At 39.0% G+C, this 19,332-nt stretch overlaps 1 protein-coding gene across 1 annotated transcript; it reads left to right on the top strand.

Annotated features, from left to right (window-relative positions):
* The first annotated feature begins 391 nt into the window (after positions 1 to 391).
* On the top strand, positions 392 to 18,865 carry LOC127949370 (neuronal acetylcholine receptor subunit beta-2-like). Its single transcript, XM_052546486.1, has 7 exons — positions 392 to 1,122; positions 11,018 to 11,163; positions 11,697 to 11,741; positions 11,989 to 12,098; positions 15,809 to 16,769; positions 17,541 to 17,683; positions 17,817 to 18,865. Exons 1-7 carry the CDS (start codon positions 1,059 to 1,061, stop codon positions 17,830 to 17,832), a joined length of 1,485 nt encoding a protein of 494 aa, XP_052402446.1. The 5' UTR covers positions 392 to 1,058; the 3' UTR covers positions 17,833 to 18,865.
* Positions 18,866 to 19,332: the final 467 nt, after the last annotated feature.

Here is a 19,332-nt window from a genome sequence, read left to right as displayed (position 1 = left end):
GTGGGTCAGCAACTATTGAAATGATAATACTTCATGTAAAAAGCTTAGTCAGGCCTAATTGATTAGTTAATGCATTATCTAATGTTAACTATGGGACCTTATTGTAAAGTGTATACCACAATATTTTTATGGACGTTTTGAAGCATCAAAGTTTTGATGGAATAGTGGAAGGAAAGAAATCTCTCAGATCTCATAAAAATAGACTATTTAAAAAAAATATTATGGATAACAGAAATGGTAACATCATTAATATGGCATAAATCTGAATGACAACGTGACAATACAACTTGGAAACAAGATAGACAGAGTGGGAAAAGTGCAACACCTTTAAATGTTCATGCTAAATGTTTCATCAAATTACCTGTTATGATGCCGCTTCCTTCACCTCGCTCGCGCTGTCTGTCACGTGGTCCTCCCAGGGCAATGTCCCATATGAGAATGTTACTATCTCTCACAGATTATTGCGTTGCATCCGAAGATCACTCTGCCAGGAATACACAAAACAACAGTGCAATAATCTAAAAAAAGATGGTCACTACCTAAGAATGTGAGTTTAAAACTGCAGACGTGTGAGGGAAATTGAACAGTCTCATCGGAAAAGGCTAGAGTCAGTTCTCGCGCTTCATCGCTTAAAAGTTTGCCGGGATCTACTGTTATTTGTTTTCTCGTTGTCGGGAAACATGTTTGCAAATGCAACAATGGTGTTTCTTTCTTGTTAAGACACGCGTACTGACTTGATGAATGTCTTAAACGTGCTTCAAATATAAACGCGCGTAATCTGACTGGAGTCTGGGGACGGTTTTGCGCTTCTCTCGGCGGACTGGAAAACATTGTATTAACGCGAGCAAAACATCTGTCGATGACTCGGAGACGGCTTCTGAATACTGAGAGAGGAAGAGCAAAACCCGGAGCACAGAGAATAAGCCTCTGTAGGGTTAAACGCGACAGCACCCGTCCTGGAGAGGGCGAAGGATTCTGGAGGGTGATCGTGGCTGTGGACTGGACATCACTGTGAACCTTCACCCGGGACAGAGAGAGAAAGAGAGAGAGAGAGAGAAATGGTCTCCGTGATGGCATCAATGTGGCTTTTATGTCTCTGCCTGCTTTGGCTGTGCGTGGCAAGTAAGAAGCTATTGCATGTATTCAAAGAAGTCTTTTTTCACCTTTGTTTTTGTTGCGTCTGTTTTATGGTTTGTCAAATATTCAGAAAATTAGCATGCGATATTTTCTGTGACTGATATCGGTAATACTGGTACTCTCTCTCTCTCTCTCTCTCTCTCTCACTCACTCTCTCTCTCTCTCTCTCTCTCTCTCCCTCCCTCCTAATGTAAGACTTGTTGATTAATTTTAATTTGGTTCACTGTGTAATAAGTAGGTCAGATGCAATTCCTTCAGTTTCCATGTTTCTGAAACCTAATGAAAGTCATATGTAATTTTTACACAGTTTGAATCCTATGCTCTGCAAATCTATCATACTGCTTCAGAAGACTTAAAGTATTGTACTTGAGATGTACGAACTGCTTTTGATGCTTTCATGATGCTTTTCTTTAGAACGTGGCAGTAAATTGAGTAAAAATAGTGTTAAATGGAAGGCCACAGCAAAAAACTTTTCACTTGCTATTTTTTTTTTAAATTAATGCCAGGGTTATATAACACAAAATACAGTGATATAAATGTACAATAATATACTTAATAAAGAGAGAAAACATGTTCTATATTTACAGGCTAAATTAAGTCAAACTTTTGAAAGAGTCCATAGATTTAGATTATTTAACTGTAATTCTGTAATCGATTTGGGTTCACTTCATAAGCATTCTGTTTATCTTACAGAAATATTATGGTCCAAGCCTTTGTGACTGTTAATGCCCACAACCAGGCAGAAAGACTAGCCTATATACTGTCAACATCAATACAACATCAATTACATCTGCACATTGAAAAAAAGATAATTGTAAATTGAACAAATAAAGCAAAGGTGCAAAATATCAACAATGATGTCACAAAAACTGGCCATGGAATTGCTATTACAAAAACACACAACCTCTTCACAGGCAGTTCAGTCACATGCACATTCATTACAGCTCAGCTGAACAGCCACAAGCACACATAAAGTGTAAATTATTGCTTCATGGTTTATTTAATCTTTAATTATCAGCTCTTTCATGAGTTGATGTGTGTTTTTTTACACAGCCCTCTTTACTTAAGAATTGCACAGTTTAGGAAAAGAAAATTAATCTACAGGCCTCATAAGTTAATATGAGATCACTGATGACATTAAGAAGAGTAATGATGATCACTCTACTGTCTGTAGTATAATGTAAAGACTGGCTAACAGCCTAAAAGATGCAACAGGGTCAGTGCTCATACTGGCCCATGTCTTACTGGTCAATAAACTGTAAGTGAAATATACACATAATACAATTCTAAAATAAATCTAGGTGTAGTATAAATAACCCAGATTTTTTTGTATCAATTGAATATCAATATATAACAAATAAATCTAAATGTTCATTTATTTTTTTATTTGTAACATTTAAATCACAGAATTCACCAATTCATGGGTACTTACCTATCAGTCTGTGCATTATTGCTGGAAATGTTTAGTGACACTTTCTGTAGTGAATATTGTCATGTTAGTTGGCGATGACAATTTAGTCATGAATCAAGTCGATTCATTCAAAAACAATGATTCTAGTAAGAAAAATAAAAGTTTAAAATAAATGTATTTCATACTAAGTATAGTTCAAATCCATTAACATATTTTCTGACATATCACCTGAGACTTACTGATATAAAAATTATTATTAAACTTTATTTGGAATATCACTTGTGCACTGCAATTACTTAATATTAAACCTTAAATATATTTTAATATCACTATTGATGTGAATTGTATGATCTTTGAATAAGTCAGTCTTTAAAAGTGAAATATTTAAAGTGTAACTAAAGTATACTTGCAATACTTCCATTTTAGCACAATCAAATATACTTCAGTCTATTTGATTGTGCTAGTTGTACTACAGTACAAAATTTGTTGTTCCAGTTTAGCAGACTTAAAGGGATAGTTCACCCAAAAATGTAAATTAGCCCTTAAATTACTCAACCTCAAGTTATCCTATGTGTATATGACTCTTTCTGATGAATTCGGTTATATTAAGCTATATAAAAAAATGGTCTTTGACCTTTTAAGCTGTTTAATGCCACTCAGCAGGTTTTGCAGTGCATCAGTCCAAAATAAGTTTAATAAAAAATGCTTCTGTGTACAACTGTGATGCAACCTAGATTAAACTGATTATTAAGTTTAAAATATGGTAATTTGTCTTACAAAAACGCATCGATTCGCTACAGGGGGACTTTGTTCACCCACCCAACCAGCCCCCCACCCCCCGGAGCCGTGTGAGCCACTTTTTTTATTATGGATGGGCTCTTTTTATTTAACTTCTTTTGGACTGATGCATTGCAACACCCACTGAGTTGCATTAAACTGATTAAAAGTCATAGACAATTTTTAATATAACTCTGACTGGATTCGTCTGAAAGAAGAAATTCATATACACCTAGGATGACTTCAGGTTGATTTGGTTCAGCATTTAAATAAAAAATGGTTGTGACGCTTCGTAGTTTTATTAAAACTGTGATACATTTTCTTTTATGATACTGATGAATAGAAGTTCAAAAGAACAACATTTACATTAAATTGAAATATTTAGTAACATTGTAAATGTCTTTACTTTACTTTTTAATATATTCTTGCTGATAAAAAAAATATTTAGAAAAAGTACACAAGTTGATTCTGCCTTGAGTTTGTTTGGAACAGTTTTTACTGGTGGAGATAAAAAAGTGGTCTAAAATGTAAAATATTAAATTCTTGTTCAATTATTATAAACATTCTTATAATTCTATAAGGAGATTTTGATCTTTTGGTATCTATTACCACTATAGCACATACAGTATAGACACTGAAAAACTGACAAATAGTTTAAATCAATAAAATGGATAATATTAGAGTCAGATGATTATGCATATGTTTTTTCTGCCTAATGAAGCACTAAGCTGGAAATGGTGGTCACACACAGATGAGTGAGATTAAAGGTGGAGTTTTTTACACTGTTAAAGAGTTGGATTCCCATGCTAAACATGGACAAAGTTTAAAAAAAATTAAGTTGTTCCAAAAATACCTCTTCTGGTTTGTCACAAGTTTCGGAAAGTTTTTTTCGAGTATGGCTCTGTGTGACGTTAGATGGAGCGGAATTTCCTTATATGGGTCCTAAGGGCACTTCTCCCGGAAGAGCGCGCTCCCGTATAGCAGAGCACTGAGAGCACAACAGACATTCACTGATCAGAGCGTCGCAAAATGTCACAAAAGAAGTGTGTTTTTGGTTGCCAGGGCCAGACAACCCTGCACAGATTACCAAAAGAGAAACAGCATTAAGGGACCAGTGGATGGAGTTTATTTTTACAGAGCATCAACGGAGTTGTGCAAGTGTTTTTGTTTGTTCTCTGCATTTCGAAGATGCTTGTTTTACAAACAAGGCCCAGTTTGACGCCGGATTTGCATATCGTTTATTTCTTAAGGATAATGCAGTCCCAACGGAAAAGGGTCACGATCGTGTGTTGGAATCGCAGGCGGTGAGTAAAACTGCTTGAAATATCTCTGTGTTGTTAACTTAGCTATCGGTGCGTAAGCACATCAAGTAAACAACATGCGATGTTGTCATCAAACTGCACTTTCCACATGTACACCTTAAAAAAAAAAAAGGAAAAAAAACGACATGAAGTGGAACTTAGTCATTTTCCAAAACCGCTAAGCAAATATATACAGTTTCAATACATACTACATAGAGACGTCGTTGCTGCTACTCTTGTTAAATTTCAGCCTTGGGATCTGATTCTGGATCATAAATATACGTCTGAATCTGACTGTTAGCCATGGTTTGTTTTGGATGATGTTTTTTTCCTCACGGTAATGTCACCGCTTCCAGACGCTCTCAACGCAAAAGCCTACTGGCACTCGTGATTCTTTAGCTCCGCCCACACGTCACGCCTCCAGCCGCTCGTGTTTTTCCGGAAAAAACGGTACAGACTGTCTTTCTCTTATAAATATAATAAAACTAAAGACTTTTTTGGAGTTATGAAGGATGCAGTACTACTCTATAGGTACTCAAGATTAACAGGATATTGAGTGAAAACAAGCATTTCACCCCCCCTTTAAAGGTAATAAGTCACACACACATATGCTCACTCATTGATTGTCTTTTTAGACTCACATAGATGAGAGTCATCTATGGATTTTGCATGGGTTTTACATCCTTGAGGATTGAGTTACACACAAATAGATAAATTGATATGAAGTGGATCTGGACCTTGCTTTGCTTAAAGTGACAAGCCATGCAAAATGACTAAAGCTCAACATAGCTACAAAAGCTCAAAGGTGTGTGCGTCTTCCTGTGTAGAAGGGATCACACCAATTGAGTCTGACACAGTCTTGGAAACTCGGTGTGTGTGTCAGCATTCTGTTTTGAGATGAGGAGCGCAGTCACTGGAGATCATATCCCACATGTAGTGGGAAGGAAATGGCATGTGTTTTGTGAGTGTGTGTGTTGCTACCATCTTGGCAAGTCATTGTTTGCCATGTCATTGGCACACCCCCTTCACAACATTGGTGGGCTTATGAGTTATGATGGGATAAGATGCAAAGGAAAATTATTCTGACATGTTTGTGTGTTTTTGCTGTGCAGTGAAAGCAGATTACATGCAGCTTAGCAGACACTTCTGGCCTTTTCATGATATTCTCAAAAACTCCAGAACTAAAAAAAAAAAAAAAAAAAAAAAAAGATGCTGGATACAAAGCTAGAAGAGCTCATATTGTACACTAAAAATGATTTTTTAAAGGAATCATATGATGCAATTAAAAATGTTCCTTCCTCTTTGGAGTGTTACAAGCTCTTGGTGCATAAAGGAGATCTGTATAGATGCAAAGACTAAAGTCTCAAATCCAAAGAGATATTCTTTATCAAAGTTAAGACTCTTCCACCCAGCCCAAAAATTGATAATTTAGACATGCCCCCACATGTCTACGTCACTACATTTCGTGAACCTAGGAGAGGAGGTAATTCTGACTTTGCTACGACAGTCTGGCACTTCTGAATCAGCTGCTGTAAGTATGTTTTATTATTAGTTTAAGTATTTGCTATTGAATGTTCAAATACAGAGATTTGCGCATTGTGTGTGTGTGTGTGTGTGCGCGCATGTGTGTGTGAGAGATAGAAAGAGACAGGGTCACACAGTGGAGTCAGCTGTTTTTACCGTCCATGGCTTGTGTACACATATGAGCTTCATCACTTTGTCTGTCACGCGACTCTGTTCCCTATTCGGGCTTGAACTGATGGTAAAACGAAGGACATTATTTACTGTCTTTACATTTATTCTGAAAGATGAAGCTCATGATTATGTGAAGGGGCATTACATTTCCAATGAGTGCTTGTGGTGTTCGGCCAATCACAATGCACTGGGTCAGTTGGCCAATCAGAGCAGACTGCGCTTGTCGGAAGGAGGGACTTTTACGATGCATTTGAGAGAGGCGGGGCATAAAGGATCTACAATAATGTACAGTATTTATAAAAGAATGTGCTTTTTTACATTAAAGCATGTCAAGATGTTCGTTACAACAACAACAAAAAAAACCCCCATAAATAATGATCTTTAAAAAAGCATCATATGACCACTTAAAATAGTCATTTATAAATAATTTAACACAATAAATTGTTTTGTTAACACAATAAATAGTCTTGTTAACACTCTTAAATGTGCTACTCATGCTGTTGAAGTCAAAAGTAGTTTGAGCTGTTTAGTCTGTTGAGTCTAACTGATACATCTTCAATCAAGGAAATTCTCTATGCCAAAAATCCATTAGCACATTAATTGATCACAAAAAAAGGAAAATAATAAATAATATGATATATATTAAATATGCGCATCGATTTGTCGACCTGTTTTTATTTCTCTAAAATTATGCGATGGCCGCATAAACATTCTGTCCAACATTATATAACCAATCCAGGGGTTTTTCTGCATTGATCTTTTTTTTTGGCGGCTGTCAAAGCCTTATTTGATCGGTGAGTGATGTAGAATAGAATGACTGCTGTGCCTGACAGGGCGCGTACGAAAGAGAGCCCCGACTGCGCGCGCGCACTCATAGTCTTCAAACAACACGAGCGCTTCTTGCTCTCTCTCTCCCTTTGTCACACACCTGGACTCATTTAGTGTTTTTGCCCCAGTGACCCAGTTTCTGTCTTCCGTGTTTAGTTTGATAGTTCCCAGGTGTGTCTATTCTATTCCTCATGTGTTCCATGTCCCTGTTAATTTAGTTATTCCATCCACCTGTGTTTCCCCATTATCCTTTGTACTTAAGCCTTGTCCTTTCAGTTCTGTTTTGTCGGGTCTACTTGCTACTTACGTGTGTCTACCTCTGTGCTTCATGTTGGATATCCCCTGTGTTGGATATATTAAAAGCCTTATTCCGTTTATCCTCGACTCCGTATTCCTTCAGGCAGCGTAAAACCGTGACAGAAGACCCGACCATAAAAAAGAAAGTTTAAAACTGCGTCTTTCCCTCCGTTTTGCTTTCGTTTTTTCTCAGTCTTTTTGTTTTGTAGTGTTTGATGGATCCCCTCTCTAGCCCCGGATTCCTCCTCCTCATGCTGGAGCAGGAAGGACGCTCTCTCGAGGACCACACCAGACGCTTTCTGCTATTAGCTAATGCCACCAGCTACCCGGACGATGCGCTCTGCACCTTCTACAACACCAGCCTGAACTCCAAGTGCAGAGCGTTGTCGCCCGAAGATGGTCCTCGGGAGGATTTCGCCGCATACGTGGAGTGGACTCTGGCGAGAAATGGCTCATCTTTCACCGTCAGCCCCGTAGAGGATCTCGCCAGTCCCACTCCCTACCCAGAGACCAGCCAGCCACCATCACGCCGCACGGAGCCAGAGCCCACCGCAGCCGCAGAGCCCGAGCCATCCACTGACAGGGAACAGGATCTCGAGAGCGCGACTGACCAGGTGTGTGAGCCGGCAACACCGTGCATCGTGGGAGTCCTCGTGGAGATCGAGGGCGTGGAGGAAAGCCCTGCCCACACTCCTGCGACTGAGGGTGAGCTGTATGCAGTCTCTGAAAGTTATATGGAGCAAGTTCTGGATCTGATGGACTGGTCTATGGAGGTAATCCCTAATATTCCTGTTTCTCCGCTGGTTCCGTCCAGCCCTGATTCCCCTGTATACCCTCTCAGTCTCCCACTCCTACCTCCTCCAGTCATTTCCTCTGCTCCATTTCCGCTGGTTCCATCCAGCCATGAATTTTCTGTTTCTCCGCTGGTTCCGCCCAGCCCTGAATTTTCTGTTTCTCCGCTGGTTCCGCCCAGCCCTGAGTTTCCTGTGTCTCCGCTGGTTCCGCCCAGCCCTGAGTTTTCTGTGTCTCCGCTGGTTCCGCCCAGCACTGAGTTTCCTGTTTCTCCGCTGGTTCCGCCCAGCTCTGAATCTTCTGTGTCTCCGCTGGTTCCGCCCAGCTCTGAATCTTCTGTGTCTCCGCTGGTTCCGCCCAGCCCTGAATCTTCTGTCTCTCCGCTGGTTCCGCCCAGCCCTGAATCTTCTGTCTCTCCGCTGGTTCCGCCCAGCCCTGAATCTTCTGTCTCTCCGCTGGTTCCGCCCAGCTCTGAATCTTCTGTGTCTCCGCTGGTTCTGCCCAGCCCTGAATCTTCTGTGTGTCCGCTGGTTCCGCCCAGCCCTGAATCTTCTGTGTGTCCGCTGGTTCCGCCCAGCTCTGAATCTTCTGTATCTCCTGTGTTCCCTCCCGGCCTCCCTCTCCCACCTCCTCCAGGACCTGCTGGTCCCTCTGCTCCACTTTCGCTGGTTCCGTCCAGTCCTGATCCTCCTGTCCTTCCTCCCATCCTTCTCCTCTCTCCTCCTCCTAGACCAGCCAGTTCCTCGTCATCCCTGCTGGTGCCAGTCAGTCCTGCAGCTCACCCTCAGTCCGCGCCATCGGGGCGCGATGGTTCGCCGCTGGACTGCCAGTCTCCAGCTCCGTCTTGGCGCGTTAAGGCCCTGTCTCCGCCTCCAGCCTCCGAGCCCTGGACTCCTCCTCGGCCCTTCGACCCAGTGGCTCCGCCTTGGCTCTTAGCTCCCTCGTCTCCACCGTGGCCTGTCATCCCACCTGCTCCACCGGGCTCCGTCGTCCCTCCGGCTCCACCTTGGTCAGTCGTCGACCATCCGCCGCCTCGGGACTCCACTCTTCCGGTTCCACCTCGTCTTTCCATCCCTCCGGCTCTGTCAGGCTCCTCCTTCCCTCCGGTTCCACCTCCATCCTCGGTCGCTCCGGCTCCACAGCGGTCTGCCAGGACCCCGCCTCCGCCTTGGTCGCCTGAGCCTTCTGCTCCACCTAGGCCCTCCGGAACCTCGACGTCCCCCTGGCTCTGTGGCTGTGCTGCTCCATCTTGGGCTCCTCACCCACCGGTGCAGTCTCCGCCTGTCGGCCCCCTGGTGTCGTCGACCCCTCCTTCACCATGGCTCCTCCCGCCGTCGACCCCACCTTGGATCTCCGTCCTGGCTGGTCTCTGGTGGACCATCTGGCTCCTCCTGCTCCTGTCTCCTCCCTGGCTCCTCCCTCCGTCGTCTCCTCCCTGGCTCCTTCCTCCGTGGTCCCTGTCTGCTGGCCCCCTCCTGGGAGTCCGTCCTCCACCGGAACCTCATCCCTAGTTCCCACCCACGCCTCCCTCGGTTGTTTCTACGGTGCGAGGACGCACCTACCGGGAGGGGGGAGTACTGTCACACACCTGGACTCATTTAGTGTTTTTGCCCCAGTGACCCAGTTTCTGTCTTCCGTGTTTAGTTTGATAGTTCCCAGGTGTGTCTATTCTATTCCTCATGTGTTCCATGTCCCTGTTAATTTAGTTATTCCATCCACCTGTGTTTCCCCATTATCCTTTGTACTTAAGCCTTGTCCTTTCAGTTCTGTTTTGTCGGGTCTACTTGCTACTTACGTGTGTCTACCTCTGTGCTTCATGTTGGATATCCCCTGTGTTGGATATATTAAAAGCCTTATTCCGTTTATCCTCGACTCCGTATTCCTTCAGGCAGCGTAAAACCGTGACACCCTTGTGCATATTAATCAAAATCATTAAACACGATAGAAATGGACGGAATGCCAAAGTTTCACGTGGAGCATTCTGAGATTTTTTTTTCTCCATGACAGGCTGCTCGCTCCCACTGTAAATTTTTTTTTTTTTTTTGGAAAAGCACTTTCTGTATTAGCTTAAACCCCTCAAGTTTACATTGGTTACTGTATTCTTTCAATTGCTCTAAACAAGTATTTTGGGTGACCTTTTTTATTGAATGCTAGACATCAAGTTGTTGTTATTTTCATCTGAAAGAAGAACTTTTTTTTCAGTAAGCAAGGCCCTTTGTGTTCAGTAAGCTTGTTTCAGTAAGCTGTGTTTTCAAGGCTTCAAGGTTTTATTGAATGCTATCTCTATACAAGTGCAAAGTAATGCATTCTTAGTCAGTCTTTTATTTTGTAATTTTAAGAGCAATAAACATATATTGCAATGTTAAGGAATTCATGTTTTTTCATTCAGATATGTAAATCAACATGTATAAATTGTTAGTAGTCAATTAATGGGGAGATAATCTAAATCGAATCGGTCTGAAAAAATTAATCGCTAGATTAATCGATGCATCGAAAAAATAATCGCTAGATTAATCGTTTGAAAAATAATCGTTTATCCCAGCTCTAATTTATTTATTTATTTATTTATTTATTTATGGATTGTTGTAGCCAACAAAACTTACTACTGAAAAAGATTGGTATTGGGTTTAATTTGAAATAATTTTCATTTTTAAAATTGCTTGTAAATTTCACAATTAATTCCTCACAATCTTACCCCTTAAATGACAAAAAGGCATTTACCATGTGATTATCTTTAAACATTTTTCACTCTCCATGTATGTATGTGTGTGTGTGTTAGGGACTCTTGCTGCTGATGCAGAGGAGAGGCTGGTAGATTTTCTGCTTGGTCCTGAGCGCTACAACAAACTTATCCGGCCTGCGGTCAACAAGAGTCAGCAGGTCACTATTGGCATCAAAGTCTCTCTAGCACAGCTTATTAGTGTGGTAAGTGTTTCTCATATACACGCACACCAAACTCTAAATATTAGAGGAGAGGACAGCAACTCTGGCCCTCGAGACCAATTTAAAATTTTACACAACTACATTAGAGCTATGGTGCAGCAGTAACATAATCATGACACAGAGACTTAAGGTACATTCACACTGACAGTTAAAATCACATTCACATAGTGTTCTAACCAGGCGCAGTTCTACTGCGTGACAAGCGACAAAACAATTTGGTACTATTTTTGTTATGTTGCACTGGGTAGCCCCGCCCACTGCAGAATCTAATTTTGTTGAAATCTATGCTTTACACAGCTGATATTAAACAGCAAATATATTCAGACTTACTTTTATCTTCAGTAATAAAAGAGATGCTGGAACCCACGTCACATTGTTAGTGCTCACACGGGTAATTTGAGTCTGATTTGCATCATGTCCTGATCTCATCATATTCCTGTCATATTGTCCAATAATTTTCAGTTCCCTTTTCACCGTTACGTACAAAAACATGCAATGTTCTGTTCTTTTTACAGAATGAGAGGGAACAAATCATGACGACGAATGTGTGGTTGACTCAGGTAAGCTCACCTGCTATGCCTGTGCGCTCATCTGGATAGTGTTATAAAACACAGTCAAATGAGCTGTCCCACATGAGTGCACTCACATCACGTGGAAGATTTGAGTTGTTATTCAATTATAGTTTTAGGTCATTTCTAAAAGCTGAGTGAATGCGTTTAGCTGTTCTGTTTTAAAGGAGTTCGGTACAAATACTGGTACACTGTCTGACCCAGTTTTAACAGTTTTAATCACATAATTTCTTTGTAGGAGTGGAATGACTACAGACTGGTCTGGGATCCGAATGAGTACGAGGGCATCAAAAAACTACGAATACCATCACGGCACATCTGGCTTCCTGATATAGTACTCTATAACAAGTATGGCATAACTGTGACCAGTACATTTATACCAGCAGCACACATACATGTATATAAACCTCTATTCAAAAGTTTGAGATCAGCAAGAGTTTATTTTTTATTTTTTGAAGGCTCAGCAAAACTTAATTTTTCTGATTAAAAATACTGTACAGTAAAAACAGTAATATTTTGAATTATTAAAAATAATAATTATTATTATTTTTATTCAATTATAAAATAACTGTTTTCTATATTAATATATTTTAAAACTGTGATTTATTCCTGTGATATTAAAGCTGAATTTTCAGCAGCCATTAGACTTCACTGTCACATAATGTACTGAGCTTATTATTTTGACTGATAATATGAGCATAATATGATAATGTGATTTAAGTAGTACTATTGGTTGAGTACCAACATTACAATGACCACACCACAAAAATAAATATTTATTGCTTTAGCAATTTACTTTATTATTTGCTGCACATATAACATTATGTAATTATATATAAAATCTAAATTATTTCAATATTTAGATATTATTTTCTTTACAGTAAAACACCCCAAAACAAATTCTCAAAACAAAAACAAATTCTCAGTATTTACTAACTATTAACTATGACTTATGCCTCAATAAACTCCTAATTTACTGCTTATTAAGTTCTTATTAAGGGATCTGAATATGATCGTGCAGAATCTGTGCTTTATAAGTACTAATAAACAGCCAGATTGCTAGTGAAATGCATTTATGCAATAAGCATACAGTAAGCAACTAGTTAATGGTGAGAATGGATCATTTAAATAAAGTTGTACTACATTACAAAATTCACAACCATCGGGAAGAAGGAGGCGGGAACTGGCGGACAATCAAATGAAAGCTTTAATGATAAAAATAAACACAAAACAGCGTGACAGCCCCTCGCGGACGACTGTCCTGCACAAACAAAAGCAAAACACAAAATAAAGCCCAGGCCTGGTCCACTCTCGTCCTTCACTGTCGTTGCTCCTCTTTTGTATCTTTCCAATCTCCTCTGTGGGACCAGTAAGTTGAGCAGGTGTCGCTCATTTCCAATCACTCCAAGGCAAGGCAAGGAAAGTTTATTTATATAGCACATTTCATACACAATGGTAATTCAAAGTGCTTTACATGGCATCGCTCCTTTCCCAAGGCTCTCGGCCCCGCCCCACTCGTCACAAAAGTGTTACCAATAGTTTTGCTGGAAAATGTTTGCAAATGATGTGGGCTATACACTGATATCCTGTATAATATATACATATAAATATCCTGTATATTGTTATACAAGTCTCTGATGCAAATCATAGCGTCTGATAACTGAATGTTTTATTTGGAATAGCTCAGAGCAGTAGATTTGGAAACAATTATTAGTAGCACACTTACATGTGTTAAAGCTTCATTTTTGCAGATTCTGTCATTAAGGTCTATTGCTGTTATTAAGGCCAAAAGCTTTTGTAACCGTTTGGAATGTTTTAAGACTTTGATACACAGTCAGTGTTTAGTGACAAACTTAATACAACAAGCAAGCTGTCACTGTTCCAAGAGACTGACTAATTATGCTAGAAAGCATATGCAGTCTCCTCCCTTGCTGCTGTTCTTTCAGGTTGATCACATCTTGAAAAAGCTCAGAAGAATGAAGAAAAAAAACAAGATGAGTGACAAGCAAGGATGTTTAAACTATTTGATCTAGGTCAGATGTGTGTGCCTAGTGGAAGCAATGTGTGTTATATAATCCCCAGTTTAGTTGATAAAAATGGAGGATGCACTTGTGCATGTTCATTGCTAAAATTGACGAATTGGGTGGGATGAGACATAATTTGCTTAAGAGGCATTTCCTCATGTAAAGAGACACTGGTGCATGTAATCCTTTGCTAAAATAAGCATTGAATTTCTATGCTAATTTTGATTGAAAGGCTGTACACTAATATTTTTCAAGGGCACAAAGGGAGAGAGATCCTGGATTAAAGATCTGTTAATTAATGCATACTAATCAGGTACTGAGTGTGATGAGGAGGCGTTCTCAACATCTCATATACATGGGTTTTTCAAAATGGGAGCCGCAATAAGTGTACTGGAAGATTTGAAAGAAAAGATTCTTACAAAATGTTTAGAACAATCAAGGTTAACTTGTTATACTGGTGCATCTAAAAAAATAGAATATTATGGAAAAGTTCTTTATTTTTTGTAATTTAATTTGAAAAAGTTTCTTATTTTCTAGATTCATTGCACACAAACTGAAATATTTCAAGAGTTTTTTTTTATTCTGATGGTTATGACTTACAACTTAGAAAAATTTAAAATGCATTATCTCAAAAAATAAATAAATAAATAAATAAAATAATATATATATTTTTTTCTCAAAGATCAATCAAAAAAACATTTACAAAACAGAAATGTTCAAGATCTCCAAAGCATTATGCACTCAATACATGATTGGGGCTCCTTTTGCACGAATTACTGCTTCAGTGAGGCATGGCTTGGAGGCAGTCAGCCTGTGGCACTGCTGAGGCATTATTGAAGCCCAGGTTGCGTTGATAGCGGCCTTCAGGTCCTCTGTATTGTTTGTCAGATGTTACTTATCTTCCTCTTCACAATACCCCATAGATTTTCTGTGAGGTTCAGGTCAGGTGAGTTGGCTGGCCAATCAAACATAGTAATAACATGGCCATTAAACCACTGGGAAGTGGTTTTGGTACTGTGGGCAGGTGCTAAAGTCCTGCTGGAAAAGGAAATCAGCATCTCCATAAGATTGTCAGCAGATGGAAGCATAAAGTTCTCAAAAACCTCCTGGTAGATGACTGCATTGACTTTGGACTTGATAAAACACAATGGAGCAACACCAGCATACGTCATGGCACCCAAATCATCATTAACTTTTGAAACATAACACTGGACTTCAAGCAGCTTGGATTACGTGCCTCTCCAGTCTTCCTACAAACCTTGATTTACAAATGAAATGTTAAATTTGTTTTCATCTGAAAAGAGGACCGTGGACCACTGAGCAACAGTCCAGTTCTTTTTTTCCTTACCCCAGGTGAAATGCTTCTGACGTTTTTTTTTCTGGTTCAGGAGTGGCTTGATGATTGTCTTCTGGACAACTGTCAAGTCAGTAGTCTTTCCCATAATTGTGGTTGCATGTTCTAAACTAGCCCAAGAGGTACCCAATATTTATACTGAAAATTAATCAAACTAAGCAAGCTCAAAATGGAATATTCCAATTTTTTGAGAAACGTAATTTTTTATTTTGCTAAGCTGTAAGTCGTAAACATCAGAATAAAAAAAAAAAAAAAAAACTTGACATATTTAAGTTTGTGTGCAATGAATCTAGAATATAACAAAATTTGCTTTTTTAATTAAATTACAAAAAATAAAGACCTTTTCCATGGTATTTATTTTGCATGTAGATAATCAAACAGTATATATACATACATACATACATTCAGATTTTTTTCTACATGCAACTTTACTGTTATAAAAATAGCTTTAAAATAGTACAAAAGTTCAATACTAATTAAGATATTAATTTATTTCGAAATTAAATATTCTTTTAAATAAGAAATGCGGAAAACATTTATTTATTTATTTACATAAAAAAGGTATTTATAAATAATAAAATCATGTATGCATGTTGCTATTGTAACTCACTTTATACTCTTAAGGAATACACAGAATACATTTCACTGATATCTATAATGTATATTTTCTTGTCTTACAGTGCAGATGGTGTGTATGAAGTATCATTTTACTGCAATGCAGTTGTCTCCAACACTGGTGATATTTTCTGGCTTCCTCCTGCCATTTACAAGAGCGCCTGTGCTATTGAAGTCCGTAACTTCCCCTTTGATCAACAGAACTGCACGCTTAAATTTCGATCTTGGACCTACGATCGCACAGAACTCGATCTTGTCTTGACATCCGATTTTGCCAGTCGTGATGATTACACACCGAGTGGTGAATGGGATATTGTGTCGCTCCCTGGGAGAAAAAACGAAGACCCCAATGACCTCACGTACCTGGATGTCACGTACGACTTTGTGATCAGGCGCAAACCTCTCTTCTACACGATTAACCTCATCATTCCATGTGTCCTCATCACTTCTCTTGCAATTCTGGTTTTCTACCTTCCTTCAGATTGTGGAGAGAAGATGACACTCTGTATATCGGTTCTTCTGGCTCTAACTGTGTTTCTGCTCCTGATATCAAAGATTGTCCCACCGACATCCTTGGCTGTTCCGTTAATAGGGAAGTATCTGATGTTTACAATGGTGCTGGTCACATTTTCTATTGTGACAAGTGTGTGTGTGCTCAATGTTCACCACCGTTCTCCATCGACACACCGCATGCCCGAGTGGGTCAAGCATGTGTTCCTGCATAAGCTTCCAATTTTCCTTCTGATGCGACGGCCCGGAAGGTCTAATGTACGGGAAAGGTTTCGACGAAAGCATCAGCAGAAATCATTCTCATCTGATGCTAAGGGCATAAGGTTGGACGGAGAATCATTCTTCTTAAGTGATGACCCTGGGCATGTTTGTGGGGCCTGGAGGGTCGGTGACCTTCCTGAGGGTTCAGAGTTCAGGCAGAGAGTGAAAGTCAGGCATGACCAAGATGTGGATGAGGCTATAGAGGGTGTGAGGTTCATTGCTGAACATATGAAGATTGAGGATGATGATGAAGGGGTGAGAAGTATTTTTGTGTTTTATTGATTGATTGACATATTAAATGAATTGATAAGTTGAGTTTTAGTAGATGAGTTTAATCAGTTTGATATTTCAAAGTGAATCACTCTAAAGAACCAGTCTTTTTGGTGAGTCAAAAACATACAGAACAAAAAGTGTTGTCTGATTCTTGATCGAATGACTCTTAGGAACTGGTTCTTTTTAGTGAATTAAAAAAAACATGAGCGCAACCTGTGTAGTCAGATTCTTGAATGAATGACTCTTATGAGCAGATTCTTCTTAGTGAATGAATAAACATACAGGACTACCAGTATAGCCTGATTTCCCTTTTTTTGTGAATCAAACACATAGAGCTTGCAAATAACTATAAGATTCAATTCATTAATTCAGTGCAGTGCAAATTTTGTGTGTGTGTATGTTTTATCAGTACAATTATATAAAAATGAATGAATAGTAATGAATAAAAGGTTTGTTTATTATTGCAAATTATTAAATTGAATTTATGCTGTCTCTTAAAAATTAGGTCATTAAAATTATTTATTTATTTTAAATATTAAAATAATCATTAATGAAACCGTTAAGAAGTTGGTTAATTCTTTACAATTCCCATGCCTGGACCTGAGAAACTAAGTCTGAAATATAGAGTAAAAATGCAACTCTAAATGTTATTAGTGAAAATACCATGCAGGCATGAAAAAACTTTGCTTATCCCCCATGATTGTTTATATATGTTGTAGTAATGAATGTTAATTGCTTGCATGTACCATGCAGATCATTGAGGACTGGAAGTATGTAGCCATGGTGATCGACCGGCTCTTCCTCTGGATTTTTATCTTGGTGTGTGTTGTCGGCACACTCGGACTCTTCGTTCAACCTCTCTTTCAGAGCTACAACACCCCCGTGGCAGAAGAAGCGTGAGTCAAATCTTGTTTCTCTACTTCTCTTCTCTAAAGTTTACTGACGTTAACTGATGTATCTGGTTCTCTCTGTGTCTCTCCCTGCCTTTTCCCATAATATTCTTCTCTTTCCCGTGTCTTTCTTTTGCAGATATGGGGATTTCTAAAATATCTGCTTAGTGATCCTGTGACTTTTGGACAAACTGGTTGACCGAGCCTTGACATATCACAAACACATATCCTCATTAGCGTTCCGCAGAAAATTCACTGAAGAGTTTGCATTAGTGTATGGTGTTTCAGCGCAAACATATTAATCTTTTTCTCAAACCACCTGCAACCCAGTTTAAGCAGGCACAAAATAGCATTTTTTATTTAAATTCATTATTTTCAGCACAAAATATGCCTTTATATGCAAAGTAGGCTTCTAATATGTGCATTAAAAAAAATGAGTGCTGTGTGCCTATAATACAATAAATGTTGCATTATTATCGCCCGTGGAAAGCAGGCTGTAAACATTTTTTTTTAAAAAACTGATATTTGCTTACATTTTCTGTTGATCATGCTTGCAACAAATTATCAAATGATGATTCATTGGAGTAGAGCATTATAATCAGCCATAAAATCAGCCATTACCTGATTTGCATAATACCTTTAGATGCAGATAAACAAATCAGTTCCTTCTTAGTAAATTCCCCATGTGTGTCACATGAGAAACACCCTCAAAGCTATAAACCAATGATCATGTTTCTTTAAAAAATTTATCATTTAAAAAATAATAGCAATATATGACAGCTATCAGTGCCATTCAATCATCATCTTTTAAGCCAAATCGTTGTATAACTATACTTATATAGCTTATGTTGTGTTCACTTTTATATTTTTTCAAGGCACACATTCAAAAAAGTAGGTTTACAGGGTTTCAAGGGCAGGATGATCATTGGAGACCTTGATTCAAGGACAAATTTTCTAAGACATTTCTTTCTCCTCCTTTCTTGACCTCACACAAATGCATTGACACACAAACTGTAGTACTCACAGTATTGTTTGAGATGAATGTTTGATTAATGGCTTTGAGTTGTTTTCCAGAACTGAATCACATTTTAAATGCCTTAAAAGAAAGTTTCATACAGTGATTGAAAAGCACTTCACCACCACAACAGTATTTATAACAGTAATTATAAAAAATAATACAATAAAGCATATTTCCTTTTCATGTGAAAGCAGTTTCTTTATTTTCGCATTTTCTGTTGAATGCACATTAATTTTTTATGTCCCATCTTTGAGTCTAGAGTGTCCATTTACAGGGTGCACAATTGCACGATCTCTAGTGGACAACCCTGCATTATTGATATATGGTTTATATATTATATGATACACACTGTGGTGCATATCTGTTTGAATATGTCGATATGTCCATGTCCCCAGGTATCAAGATGAGGACAAACTTTTACCCCTTTTAACTGATTTAGTAAAATGCAGGCGCTGGGTAACATAATGAGTGTAGATGCCTTCGCTAATCTTTCTTCCAACATTAACATGGAAAATATTCCATTGCCATGGAAACCACTAAGACATGGGTGTGTGTACATTTTAAAGTGGCCTTCCCCATGTCATTCGTATTCTCTGTAAAAGGGTTCATCTTTCAAGTGGTAACACTCAAAGCTAGA

This window comes from Carassius gibelio, chromosome B1 (assembly GCF_023724105.1).
Source record: "Carassius gibelio isolate Cgi1373 ecotype wild population from Czech Republic chromosome B1, carGib1.2-hapl.c, whole genome shotgun sequence".
Lineage (NCBI taxonomy): Eukaryota > Metazoa > Chordata > Actinopteri > Cypriniformes > Cyprinidae > Carassius > Carassius gibelio.
This window is presented reverse-complemented; position numbering and strand designations above follow the sequence as displayed.